The 13,547-nt window shown below is 52.3% G+C and overlaps 4 protein-coding genes across 4 annotated transcripts; 2 read left to right on the forward strand and 2 right to left on the reverse strand.

Annotated features, from left to right (window-relative positions):
• Window positions 1-719: 719 nt before the first annotated feature.
• On the reverse strand, window positions 720-4,574 carry M437DRAFT_54137 (uncharacterized protein; the record flags this gene model as incomplete). Its single annotated transcript, XM_041022640.1, has 1 exon — window positions 720-4,574. One exon carries the CDS (start codon window positions 4,572-4,574, stop codon window positions 720-722), a length of 3,855 nt encoding a protein of 1,284 aa, XP_040877637.1.
• A 207-nt stretch (window positions 4,575-4,781) lies between these two features.
• On the reverse strand, window positions 4,782-6,190 carry M437DRAFT_86697 (diphthamide biosynthesis protein 1; the record flags this gene model as incomplete). The annotated part of the gene is made up of 2 exons (XM_041028512.1): window positions 4,782-5,962; window positions 6,019-6,190. 2 exons carry the CDS (start codon window positions 6,188-6,190, stop codon window positions 4,782-4,784), a joined length of 1,353 nt encoding a protein of 450 aa, XP_040877638.1.
• Window positions 6,191-6,476: 286 nt separating this feature from the next.
• M437DRAFT_68150 (hydroxymethylglutaryl-CoA lyase) lies at window positions 6,477-7,710 on the forward strand (the record flags this gene model as incomplete). Its single annotated transcript, XM_041025065.1, has 2 exons — window positions 6,477-6,728; window positions 6,781-7,710. 2 exons carry the CDS (start codon window positions 6,477-6,479, stop codon window positions 7,708-7,710), a joined length of 1,182 nt encoding a protein of 393 aa, XP_040877639.1.
• Window positions 7,711-9,922: 2,212 nt separating this feature from the next.
• Window positions 9,923-12,818, forward strand: M437DRAFT_54064 (TPR-like protein; the record flags this gene model as incomplete). Its single annotated transcript, XM_041022629.1, has 6 exons — window positions 9,923-10,089; window positions 10,141-10,340; window positions 10,393-10,475; window positions 10,535-10,714; window positions 10,768-10,860; window positions 10,914-12,818. The coding sequence occupies 6 exons, from the start codon at window positions 9,923-9,925 to the stop codon at window positions 12,816-12,818; spliced, it is 2,628 nt and encodes an 875-aa protein (XP_040877640.1).
• Window positions 12,819-13,547: the final 729 nt, after the last annotated feature.

Raw genomic sequence — 13,547 nt, forward strand, 5'->3', positions numbered from 1 at the left:
TTGAGTGTCGGTCTTGATGTTTTGCCAAAAAGGTGAAGTGCTGTTCGTTGCATGTTTGTTGGCGCCTTGTGGTTTTCTTGGATACAAACAAGTGCCTGCCCCTCATAACCACTGACGTCAATCATGCATGCATAAAACAGCTGTGTCTAAGCACAAAACTCCATAAGTGTCGTGTGTTGCATGCAGCTGGACACAGTTTCGCTTGTTCATTCATATCCTTGCACCACTATCTATGTAGTTCACTATGTGTTTATATCGTGATACCCGCGAAGCCCCCCTCTGTCACATTTCATACATAACTGTGCACTAACGCCTCAGCAATTCAAAATCACCTGCATCTCCAAAACTCCACTCTCTATTCGCCCGCCAGGACTGCACAAAATTCACAACAACGAAATCATATCTCCAAATCTGTCAACAATCAGCTTTCTGATTTGTTTCTACTCTTATGTTCCTACAGGCGTTAGAACAGTAGCACCAATAGATGCTGTCAGTGGCACTAAACGCAGTGCAAGATCCAAAAGTCACAGAATCACAATATCAAATGACCATGCTGTGGTCTCAAAATTGAGCTCGAGCACTACACGTGACGGCCACAAGACTAACCGAATTAAGCTACACGCTCTGAGCACTGCAGAACAACGAGAAGGGCACAAGAGACACTTATGACAGGACATGCATGTATTTCATACAAAATTTGATGCTTCATTTCTGTCTTCTCAGACATCTTCCCCTACAACGACTACATCGTTCCTGACACTGTCGAGGTCCAGAGGTTTTGTGATCTTCTTGTCGACCTTTCTGCCTTCCACTCGATCGAGAAGGCTGCGCTCCCAGTCCTGCCATGCAGCCCAATCCTCTCTCTTCTTCTGAGCATGCCATTTGGCAGTTTGAGCGGCAGGACGCCATGCCAGTCTGTTCTTGGGCATGTTACCCAGAGAGACTGGTTTGGCATCGGTGACGAGCTTGATCATCTCGCTGAAAGCTGTTCTGCCTTCTGCTTGCAGAGTCTTCTGTCGCTGTGCTGATCTTGAAGGCTGTGCTACCAACGGTGCCTCTAGCCAGTCCAGATCTGCAGAGCCAGAAGTGACAGATTTGGGTACAGATTGCTGTTGGAGGTAACGAATGGCAGATTCCAAGCTGTCGATGCGGAGCTTGGCTCTATCGAGCTCCATCTTACTTGCTCCGCCCATCTCTGAAGCCATGGTGTTGCTGGCAGTGGGATCAGGTTTATTTTCCTCTGCTGACTTTCTCCACTCATCTCTCTCTTTACGCAATCTAGTAACCCGTTGCTCTGCTTCAGCCAGCGCGTTCTGGTGGTGACTCTTCTCCTTTTGCAAGGCAGTGATGGAGGTCTCGAGATCCGCAAGGGCAGAGGATCGTTTCGTAGCTTCTGCCATACGGGCTTCGAGCATCTCGATTCGAACACTCTGTTCTTCGAGCTCTTGCTCCTTTGAGCGGACGAGGAGAGAGCGTTCACGGACAATCTCTGTAAGGCGGGCGACCTCTGCTTCAGTGTCGACAGACGTGAGCTTAGTTGCGCGTAGAGTGGCGCTGCGAGTTACCCATGGCTCGACAGGACGCTCAAACTCTTGAGTATTCTCAAGATTAGCAGAGATATCGCTGAGCTCCTGGAGCTGAGCAGTCAGCGAGGCAAGGTATGTGGTCAATGTAGCAAAAGGCGTTGTCTCTGTAGAGCTGCTGCCAAAGATACTTGCTGACAGGCGGGTCAGAAGGAGCTCGGTTTCACCCAATGTGATGGACTCCTCACGGCCTTCTTCGCCGAAGAGACTCTGAACCTTCTCACCAGCGCGGCGTCCGAAGACAGCAAGCTTAGAAGTCAAGCTCTCTGCGGAGATGAAGAGTTCAAGGTGTGGAGAACCAAGCGCCAGCGAGCGTGATTGCAGGTCTGTAACGTTGCGATGCGTCTTGTTCACGACGACACGAGCACTTCTGATTGTGGAGATGATGGTGTCCAGGTGTATGAACAGGTTAGGTTCTTCAGACTCGCTGCCCTCGGATTGGGGGACTGGAATCTGGCTCTGCACCAAGGACCTGCACATTCCCAGGGCTGACGAAGTGCTGTCCAAGTGGCTCTGGATCAGTGAGGCCTGCATAAGCATATCATTGGCAGACGCAGCAAGCGACTCCTTGATGTGAATCGACGCCAGATGAGACATGACTGCCATTGACCTCTGCAGCTCTTCGTCTACCCTGCCCTCTTTCATATCGTCACGCTTGATTGCGTCGATATAGGTGTTCAAGGCTCTTTCGACTGGTTCAAGCTCATACAAAGCGCTCTCATAACGTGCAAATTCATCGACAGAGCAGCTGCGGATGCCGTTGATGAATCGCTCGCTCATCTCAGCAATCCATGTGAGTCTATCAAGCACACTGTAGGCAGCGAAGATGTCCTCATCTGCAATCTTGGTGCCCTGTCCGTTCAGACGCTCCTTCACAAGACTGTTGAGCAGACGAGACTTGAAGCCTACACGTTTGAAACGTAGCAAGGCCAGGATCGAATCACGCTCTGCGTTAAATGCATCAGGCAAGAACAGCTGTACGATGGCCAGGTGCTCTGCTGCTTCCTCAGCCTCAAGACGTCTCAGCTCGAGATCGATAGTCTTGATCTGAGTCTTGGCAGCAGACATTTGTAGCTTCATGTTGAGGTCCATCATGGCACGGCTTCGACTCGACAATTCTTCTGCCTCCGTCTCTGTGATCTGGCGCGAGGCACGCATATCTTCCAGGTCGGCCTGCAGATTGGTGACCAGCTCACGGAACCGTGAAATTGTGTACTCGCAGTCTTCTATAGCTTGCTGTTGCTGTGCAGAACGACGGGACTGTTCACCAATGATGTTGTCCTTGAAGTCGATCTCTTCTTGCATCTGCTTTTCAGCTTCAACGTGATTGATCTCGAGTTCATCGTTGAGCTCCTTGAGATTTTCGAGATCTTCGATGACTAATTCCAAGTCGTCGATCTTCTCCTGCATGGCCATGTTTCGTTCGGTCAGCTCTTCGATCATGTCTTCAGCACCCATGGCAGCATCAAGCTGTTGGCGGATATCGTCAAGATCGGCCTCAGTTGCGAGAAGCTTCTCCCTGGTCTCCTCGTAGTTTGTTTTCAGGAGACCAAAGTCGTTGACCTCGTCTTCAAGACTAGCAATTTGGGCCTTGAGGTCAGCTTCCTGTTCCTGTGTCATGTCACGCAATCTCAAGAGAGCTTCCCTGAGTCTTTCGTTGGAGCGTTCCAACTGAAGCCAGCCTTGACTTGTGCGCTCTTCAGGGTTCATCTCTCTGCCTAGTTCTTCGTTCTCCTCCTTGAGAATGTCCAGCTCGAGGCGCATTTCCTCGTTGCTAGTACGCAAGACCTCGAGCTCAGACTTGAGTGATTCAGCCGTCTCCTCGGCCATTTCACGATCAAGAGTGGCCATTTCAACAACAGCGTCATGTTCAGCTTGGATAGCCTCAATATCGATTAGACGAGATTCCGAGTCCTTGAGTTGATTTCGCAAGTCGTTCAGTTCATGCGACTGAGCCTGCATCTTGGACTGCATCTTCTGGACAATGTTTGCGTACTTGTCGCGCTCTTGTTCGACATTCTGCATCTTTTTCAAAGCATCGCGATCCTCTTGACGCTTGCGTTCCATGATCTTCATCTTGGTCTGTAGATCCTCAACTTCGCGGGCGGTAGTCTTGGCTGGACGTGCTGAGGTATGCGAAGCAGCGGGCGAAGTAGCAGGCTTCGAGGAGGGAGCAAATGATTGCGGAGCATCTTGATCATCTTCTGCGTCTTGAGTATTCTGAGAGTCGTCTGTTGGAGCGGCAGAAGGTGAAGGTTTTGGTGAAGGAGAGTCTTGAGATTGTGGTTGCTTCGGTACGGTAGAGGTACGCCTCGCGGCAGGGGTCTGTTTTGCGGCAATGGAGGATTGTCTGGCGGCCGGAGTGAGGCCTCTGGTGGTGGAGATTGTGCGGGTGGTCAAGCGGGAGGAAGCAGGTGCAGTAGTCGAGGCAGAATTGCGCGGAGTCTGAGCCGTGGCAGTCGAGTTGGATGGAGGCACAGTAGAGGTCCTCCTTGCGGCAGCGGACAGGGTAGAAGGACCGGACAGGTTCGAGGCGGCGCGCGGTTTGGCAGTAGCTGTTGCAGTGGCTGTGGACAAAGGTCGACGAGCGGTATTAGCAGCGGTGGGAGGAGTGGGATTCCGGGTGTGTTGAGCAGTTGAAGGTGTAGCAGTGCGAGTGATCTTTGTAGGAGACTTGGTAGGTGAAGGCAGGGCAGAGGCAGCTTTGGCCGTGTCGAGAGCTGGTGGAAGGCTGATGCTCGTGGGTCTCGTCGACGGGCGACTCAGGATACGACTGACTCCTGCAGCGCGTAAGAACATGCCATAGTTGGGCTCGCAATCAAAGTAGCGGTCGCCCTTGACCGAGCCGTCATTCTTTCCAGTAGCCTCGTCGAGCTCTACACCGACCCATTCTCCTGGCGCAAACCCCGTTGATCCAAGGAAGCGCACAACTGCGTGTCGCCCATCGTTGAGCTCGATCGTCTGTCCCACGCCCAGCGCCAGACTTGCCATTGTTGTTTGGCTCTCTCAATCGCTCATGTCAGAGAGTTTGGAGAGTTGGACCATGTCTTGAAACACGTCCCTGTCCATGTTGCGATCGACGCCATCTCCGACGCGCCAAAATAACACACTTGCACCACTACAACAACAACAATACACCTGACCTTCATATGCCAAGAGAGAGAAAGACTTTATATCATCTTCTCTACTTCATTACCACTATGCGACACTCTGGACTGCCCGCGTCCTCGCTGCCACGTCCTCAGCCTTTGTTCGGCCTAGACCATCCTTTCCATAAAAGTCCATCGGATATACCTTCTTATCTCCTTCCCATCCCTCTCGCTCACCCAACACCACCAATGCCTCGTACGGCGTCAACAACGGCCGTGGGAAGGCATATCCCCAATCAATGCTCAATCTAGGGCATGCCACCTGCACCCAGCACTCAACGTCGTCCATCATGCCCAGCTTGCCCGGGAAGATTTCGCTCAGCAGCAGGTTCACCCATGGTATGCCCTTCTCTTGCAACCGTTGTTCAATCATCGTCATTGTATGCGGGTTTCCTTGTCTTCCGAGCGATCCCAGGATCAGCCCCCATTTCTTTGCTTTTCCTGCCGATCTGATAGCATCACTTCGGAGAGACATCATCTGCTCGTGGTCGTATGTCTCGTGCGTTAACCTCCTTGAGTAGGGATCGTATCGGTATGCTGGTATCGTCGGGTTGTGGATCATGGCGCTCTCCAGGTGGAAGCGTCCGTCTCCCAGATATAGAATCGAGTCGATCTTGTCTTCGTCCTTGAGCGCTGGGCTTGTGCAACCAAGAATCTCGCCTTTGCTCAGCGGCGCAATCTGCGGTATCACCACGTCGTAGCCCGCGTTCCGTAGCTGTGGTGCCGTTCCGTGCAGTGTCGCGTTGAACTGGATTGTGCCAACCATAGCAATCCTGGAACCCACTTTGAAATTGCGCTCGATCGTTGCCAGAAGATGTGAGACGTCTATGCCAATGTCGACAAAGACGTACAAGGTCTGGATCTGCGTCACGCTGACAGGGATCAAACAACTGTGGGCATAGTGTACCAGCATGTCACATCCCAGAGCGCGCGCCGTGTAATCGTCTATGCAGCATGCGCCATATGTCACGTCTCCCATGATCAAGGTACTTGTATCCTGGCAGAAGCGCGTGATGATGTCTGAGATGGTTGTCGCAAACAGAAGCAATCCTTCGGGGAACTGCAAAGCAATCTTCTTGGCTCCGGCGGTGCGAACTTTGTGGATGGTCTTGTGTATTTCGAAGTTGTAGTTTGAGGGAAGAAGCGAAATGGCAGCGTTGATGTCTTGATCGTTCAGGATCTCGGGAGGAACTTGGTTCAAGGCACGGGCACTCCTTCGAGGTGCAGCGACTGTACTTGTCTGTCAGTGGACTAAGTTGATATGAGGAGTGAAAATAAGTGCAAACCTTGAATCGCACCACTGTCTTCGATTCCAGCATTTGTGTCGCCTTTGGCCGCAGCCTTCTCTGCGGCAGCCCTACGTCCGATGAATCGCTTCTTGGGCTGTTTAGACACAGCTATAGCCTCGCCATCGAGTTCCGGAGTAGAAACATCTGCTTGTTGTCGGTCTTGCTCCATTTTTGGTGTGATGGAAAACTTGACCAGCAGCCAAAAAATATCATGATTACCACCTCTAATAACTTACCGCCTACACGGCGTCGGCCACCGAAACGCCGCCCGAGAGTCGGCCTTGGCTCCCGCCCTGCCGCCCCCGCTCTATCTCCACACCACCCGAGGCATCACTCCATCTTTGTGGCCCTTGGATGCTGTTGATTGGTACAAACAAGACCTGCATTCTTATTGTTTGGAGGCTTCAAATCGATCTAACCTCTACTCATAACAAGTCTGCTTCGCTACTACCAAAATGTCTGGATTCATACGTCCTCTGAGAGATTCGAGGATACCTAGGGCACTGAGCAGACGGTGCTTCTCTGTAACGTCCAAAAGGCCTGCAGACCACGTTAGGATTGTTGAAGTTGGGCCACGAGATGGTCTTCAAAACGAAAAGTCCTCCATCTCACCCGAGACTAAAATTGACCTGGTCAGAAGACTTGCTGCTACTGGACTCAAGACCATTGAAGCTGGCTCGTTTGTTCATCCCAAATGGACACCACAAGTAAGTCAAGTCAGTCTCTGATATGCCATGAATGGTGACTGATTCTCAGCAGATGGCCAGCTCGGACAAAGTCTTGCAGAACATTCTGCAAAATCCTCCTCAGATAACTGAACCCATCACTTACCAATGGTTGTTGCCCAACATGAAAGGTCTTGATAACTTCTTCTCCATCCAAGCCCAAAACTCCGCTCACGGACGCTCTTCTTATCCAACACCTCCCTCATCTCCTATGCATGATTCAGGTCCTGCCCAGAACACTTCTACACAGAACCCAAATGACATGCCTTCTGCAACTTCTGGTGCCGCTGCCATGGTCTCAAGTTCGAGCTCTGATCAACCAGAACATGAAGTCTCAATCTTCCTTGCGGCTACCGAGTCTTTCTCTCAGAAGAACACAAATTGCAGCATTGCTGAATCCCTCGAGAAATTCCAGCCTTTGATTACCGCTGCCAGAGATAAAGGCTTTGGCGTGCGTGCTTATATCTCCGTTGCCTTGGGTTGTCCATTTGAGGGACCTGATGTCGATCCTCACAAGGTCGCAGAACTGGCTGCTAGCCTTCTCGAGATGGGAGCAGATGAGATATCAGTAGCAGACACCACGGGGATGGGCACGGCACCTCGCACAAGAGAGCTCTTGCGTACCCTTACCGCCGCGGGTATTCGGAATGACGACCTAGCTCTACATTTCCACGACACATTTGGTCAAGCAATAGTCAACACTCTTGTTGGATTGGAGCATGGTGTCCGAACCTTTGATTCTGCTGTTGGTGGTCTAGGTGGCTGTCCCTACTCGCCTGGCGCAACCGGAAACGTCGCCACAGAGGATTTGGTGTATACCCTCGAAAGTCTCGGAGTCAACACTGGTATTGATCTGGCTGAGATTAGCAGAATCGGTGACTGGATCACTAGCGAGATTGGCAAGCCAAATGAAAGCCGCGCAGGTAAAGCAACCCTCGCTAAGTTGAGACGGGAAGCCGTGTAGGAAGATGCGACATCAGTCATATACATATAACTGCAAGAAAGCACACGTTCTGGTTGAAGTCGATTGCAGACCTTGTGGAATTGTTCCCAGTAATGGCTGTTGAGCGACACCACCTATTGCAAACAATTTTAGCTACACCTAATATCTCTTTTTGATCATGATAGGCATGTAACCATAACATGAAACACGTTGGTGCAGAAGGCCCGGAATACTGGGCTTGCATTAATCTGCATGCAGGCGACATGCAGACGACTGCAACGTGAGATTCGGGGACACCAGAAGCCGTCAGCAGGTACCAAACATGTGTCGCTGCCCGATAAGTTGGGCAAAGCACGACGCAATGACCAGCATTCGACAAGCTGCTGTTGGCACAGACAGATCCAAATACTTTGACATTCCCAAATCGTGGTTGTTGAAGCTGATATTCAGACCACCGATGCCACTGACCAAGCAAACATTGAGGGAAGCTTGACATGGAACAGGAACGCCATTTCAGGAACAAGCTTTTTTGCAACATCGCACAGTGGATCCATGAAGGCGTAATGTCCCGTTTAGTACTTTGAGTGCAACATCAGCTGAACTCGACCCGTGTCACTTCCAAGGATGGGCATGAGCTGGCCGGACATCTGACTGTCGATCACACTGTGTGACGAGCCCTTGGAGCTGCTCGGAGGGTGTCAAGATGCGGAGACATCTAGCGATGTGTCGCCAAAGCCAGGCACGCCATCAAGCGGCAGGCGGCCTGGCGAGTTGGATCCACACTACTCAACCCAAAAGCACGTGGCCCGAACCTAGCCACTTTTTGCCGTGGACAAAGGTTAACCACATAACCACAGCGAAGACCCCCAAAGACATTCGAATCCGCCCGTGGCTTGCCGTGGCGCGCCTAATGGTTCGTAAATTCCGTTGCATCTGGTCCGGTACATATCTAGTCATAACGTCTTCACCAGCTTACCGCTACCTATTGCAGCAGCGAGCCGACGGCTCTGAGCCAACAAACTCCTGTACACGGAAGCGTTATTGTTGGAACGTTCTGTACGAGTCTGTTTGATTGAGTGGGGAGATGATTATGCAGGAAACCGGCGGCCGGTAGAGACCAAGATAGCCGAATAAATGAATTATCGACAGGCTCGACGGAATGGCGCATCTACCTGCAGATGTACAGCGGGCCGGGTTGCTTGCACGGTGTGCATGATTGCATAGGTAATGTCCCCAGCACAGCGATCATGTACGCCGAAGGATTCGACGTGGCTGGATAATAGCTAATCACGAGATTGAGATTCGATGGCCGAATCGTTGCGGTGTAAAGGCGGTTTGGGCGCAACATGGCGCACTGCCAAGGTTAACGGACGTGCAGACATCATCACTCTTCTCTCCTGAGTTTGTTTTCCCCACGAAGTCAATCAACGCTCGCAAAAGCCTCGGGCATTCCACGACGGAAAGGATGGAACTTTGGAGTATGGATGCCGAGTGATACCGCTCTCAGCTGAAGCTTGTCCAAGGCTGACACGCATCAACGCAAGGGAAATGGCTGTATTCAGGCCTTACCCAAGGAGGCAGGCTGTTGCAGTCAAACATGTATAGCCGGCGTGGGGGCCAGAATGGTGGAATGCTCCAAGCTCGATGGGCATCTGCAAGCGTTGATCACTGCAGAATGGCAACGGTTGTCAACAGATGCAGGTAGGTTATTTCGATCGGTCGCTTCGTTCAATGCTTGGCTCGGGCAGCCCCCCCATCATTTGCATCCTCCACACATGCTAGTTCCGCGACAGGGGCTGATCTTCTGGCTCCACCATGGCTCAATCAAAAACAGTTGCGCCAAGGCACATGTAGGTGTGCGGCGCCTTTCAGGAAATCTGGGTTAGGGTTCTGTCAGAAGCGTCGTCTATCCGACTGCTGCCATTTCCCCTCTCGATTTTCTTCTCTTCCCTCTTCCCTCTTGTCGCCTGTTTCGTCGCGTGTATCCCGTGTGCACCTTGCGAGACCTGCCCGCTACCATCCACCATCCACCACGGTCATCAAAGACCTCTTCTTTTTTTATACCACACCCCACCTTCATTTCTGTTCGCTTGGCATCCTGGCTGTCTGCGCGCGTCTCGCGTAACCACAAGTAAGTCTTCTTTGCCCGCGCCTATACCGCAATGACGCGCGCCTGAGTCCTATAAAGCTTCCCATACTGACAGAGCCCAGCACTCCTCCTTAGTCTTTCATGATGGCTTCCCAGACATCCCCAACGACGGCGATGCATCCGCATCATGTTGTTCAGCAGGGTCGAGGCCAGCCCAATGGCCATGTTGCCTTGCAGCCTCCGCACCCAGCAAAGCCAGCATCGCATTATCTTCAGCAGGCAAACGAGGGTATTTGGTTGCAGCTTGGTACGTTTTGTCTTCTGTTGCTTGTGAAACGCGTCTACTAACACGACCTAGGAAGTGTCTCGGAGATGATGGGCGAGTACGATAGCGCGACGCAAGCATATGAACGCGCTCTCAGCTTCAACAACCATTCGGTTCAGGCCATGCTTGCTATCTCATGCATCCTTCGCTCCAAGGACCAATTCCCAGCTGCTGTCGAGTATCTTAAGCAGATTCTCCGCATCGAAGTTGCGAATGGAGAGGTCTGGAGCGCTCTTGGTACGCGACTTGGTTCCGACAACTTTCTGCGCCAGAGCTAACGATATTCCAGGCCACTGCTATCTTATGATGGACGACCTTCAACAAGCGTACTCGGCATACCAGCAAGCCCTGTATCACTTGCCTGATCCCAAGGTTTGTCCACCCCTCCTTAGTCAATGTCGTCGCTCTCACCAATATTAAATACCCGGCAGGAACCCAAGCTCTGGTATGGTATCGGTATCCTCTACGATCGCTATGGCTCGCTCGAACACGCCGAGGAAGCCTTCTCCCAAGTCATGCGCATGGACCCGCGCTTCGAGAAAGCCAACGAGATATACTTCCGCCTTGGTATAATATACAAACAACAGCAAAAGTTCCAGCAGAGTCTGGAGGTATGTCGCTTCCCTTGCCATCCGCAACTGCCGTTTGACTGACCATATCGCAGTGCTTTAAATACATTGTGACCGACCCTCCTCGACCTCTTAGCGAAGAGGACATCTGGTTCCAGATTGGTCATGTGTACGAGCAGCAGAAAGAGGTAAGGTCAACAACTTCTGGGAGTCTTCAGCACATGACTAATACACAATTTAGTACGACTCGGCCAAGAGCGCTTACATGCGCGTCCTTGATCGCGATCCCAACCACGCCAAGGTTCTACAACAACTCGGATGGCTGCACCACCAGCAAAGCACCAGCTTCAGCAGCCAAGAGCAGGCCATCGAATACTTAGAAAAGTCGGTCAACTCTGACCAGACCGATGCCCAAAGCTGGTACCTCCTTGGTCGCTGCTACATGTCGCAGCAGAAATACCCCAAAGCATACGAGGCTTATCAGCAAGCCGTCTATCGTGACGGTCGCAACCCTACATTCTGGTGCTCGATTGGTGTCTTGTATTATCAGATCAACCAGTACCGCGATGCTCTCGATGCTTACTCAAGGGCTATCCGCCTCAACCCTAACATCTCCGAAGTTTGGTACGATCTCGGCACCCTGTACGAGTCTTGCAACAACCAGACCAACGACGCTCTTGACGCTTACTCTAGAGCCGCTGAGCTCGACCCGACCAATGTGCACATCAAGGCCCGTCTTGCCCTGCTCAAGGGCCAGCCTACCAACGGTCTTCCCAACCAAGCAGGCGCTCCGCTCCCTCAAGATGTACCTCCTCAAGCATACCAGCCAGGCGCTTTGGGTGCTGGCCCCCCTGCTCCTCAATGGGGAGCACCTCCTCCGGGTCAAGCCCAAGCTGCCCAACAGCCTCCTCCAGGCGCAGACTGGTCCCGTAACAACCGTCTTGCCGACCTCCAGAACCCCCAAAACCCTGGATCTCAGCCCCAAATGCTGAACCCATACGACTCGAGGGATCGCCTTGCTCAGCACGTCCCTCCTCGCCAGCCTACGCCTCCCAAGCAAGAGCCCAGGCAATACCAGGAGCAGCCTCAGCCTCAGCGTCCTCCTCCTCCTGCCCACAGAGGTCTGTCACCTTCGCCCAAGGTGCTTTATAATGCTCCAGGACCTGGTGCTTACCCTCCTGCACCTCAAGCCCAGACTCCTTCCCAGCTTCCTCAACCACTTCCGCAGCAGGGATCGGCTCCACCCAACCGCATCGCTAACCCCAACTATGGCCCACAATCGTCTAGTGTACCTCCTCCAGCTGCAAGCATGGGTGCACCTCCACCGGCTCAGGGGCAAGCTCCTGGCTACCCCAACAGGATGGCTAGCCCTCCTGAGATCCGTCCAATCATCGAGAACCAAAACACTTCTCCTAACGGCAAATTTGGACGTCAGCCTTTTGAGCATCACCCTACATCTGGCACGCCTAGCATTGCTGGAGGTGCTCCTCCACCTAATGCAGCTTTGCAGGCAGCTGAGGCAGCAGCTAGGGAGCGCGAAGATCGTCCTTCGACCGCTCCTCCCAAAAGACATAGAGAATGGGAAGATGATGCCTCTAGCATGAGCTCCCAGAAGAAGCCCGCCAACGAAGAGAGCCGTTCGCGTCTTGAGGATCCTAGCAGCAGACGTGCTTCGCCACCAGACCGTATGGACCGTCTGCCCAAGTCGCCATACCGAAGCCCGTCAGAGGTACGACGCGCAGATGATCAGCGCCGTGCCACTGAGAACTACCACCCTTCCGAAGCCGCTCACCACTCACCGGCCCTTGGACCACCATCTCAGGTCAACCCTCAACCCTCTCCACGCATTGGAGCAACAGAGGAGCGCAAGGAGCAGCCTACACCTGTACCCTCTGCCCAACAGCTCCCTCCACCTCCTCAGCCCCAAACACAGCCTCCTACCCAGGCTCCTACGCCTGTGCAATCTCAGGCTCCACCACAACCTCCGCCTCAGCCTCAGCCCCAACAGCCTCACTTGGAGCCAGCGGCCCGCAAGATGGATATGGATGAGGATTACGATGATAGTGGTGACGAAGAGAAGAGGCCCGTCAAGCCCCAAAGCGAAAGAAATAGCCCCAAGGCAAGCAATGGCGCTGGCCATGATTGATGAAGCATTTACAGAAGTGGTATAAAGTGGGCTAAACCTTCTATGTAAAAAGTATTATCCATTCGTATGTCAGATTCTTTTGTTGATATTGACAACCTTACATGGATGTTTTCATTTGTGACCGCTCGTGGCTTTTGTTGCTCCTATGTAGGTAGATAACTCATGCTTTGGCTCAAGTCTCGTCTGATCTGAATTACGCGAGGCCTCTTTTCTGCTAATCGCATTGTGGATCGCTACCCTTTGGCGGTTCGTTGCGTCTGCAGAGAGATGCGCCTGTTGGAGCTGATCTAGGATGTGATACCTCGGTCCACGACATTCACATGGCGCAAGATGGTTCTGTTAACAACGCATGCGGCTTAAAGATAAGCTCGATTGTCGCTGCCTGTACTCCATATTGAGGAGGAAAAGCAAAAATATCATGTTTTCGTTGTGCAGGCAGCTGAATAAATGTCCACCAATGGCAGACGCTACATTGCGGATGCCTTGTACACGGCGTTATCTGAAAACAGTCGTCGGCAGGAGCGCAGCTCCGAAAAGAAAGTCCCAAGAAGGTAGGTGGATAAATACTGTACTACGCTACGTCTCCCTGAAGTACCTGTTTGCAATTCGCATTTCCAACAGGGGTTTCTTGCCCAGCATTGCCGCGATTGCTTTTGTGTGCATTATGACTGCCGGATCTTCGAAAGACTCAATTGACGTGGTGGAGGTCGAGCGACCATCACAAGCAAC

This window comes from Aureobasidium melanogenum, assembly GCF_000721775.1.
Source record: "Aureobasidium melanogenum CBS 110374 unplaced genomic scaffold scaffold_19, whole genome shotgun sequence".
NCBI classification, from domain to species: Eukaryota; Fungi; Ascomycota; class Dothideomycetes; order Dothideales; family Saccotheciaceae; genus Aureobasidium; species Aureobasidium melanogenum.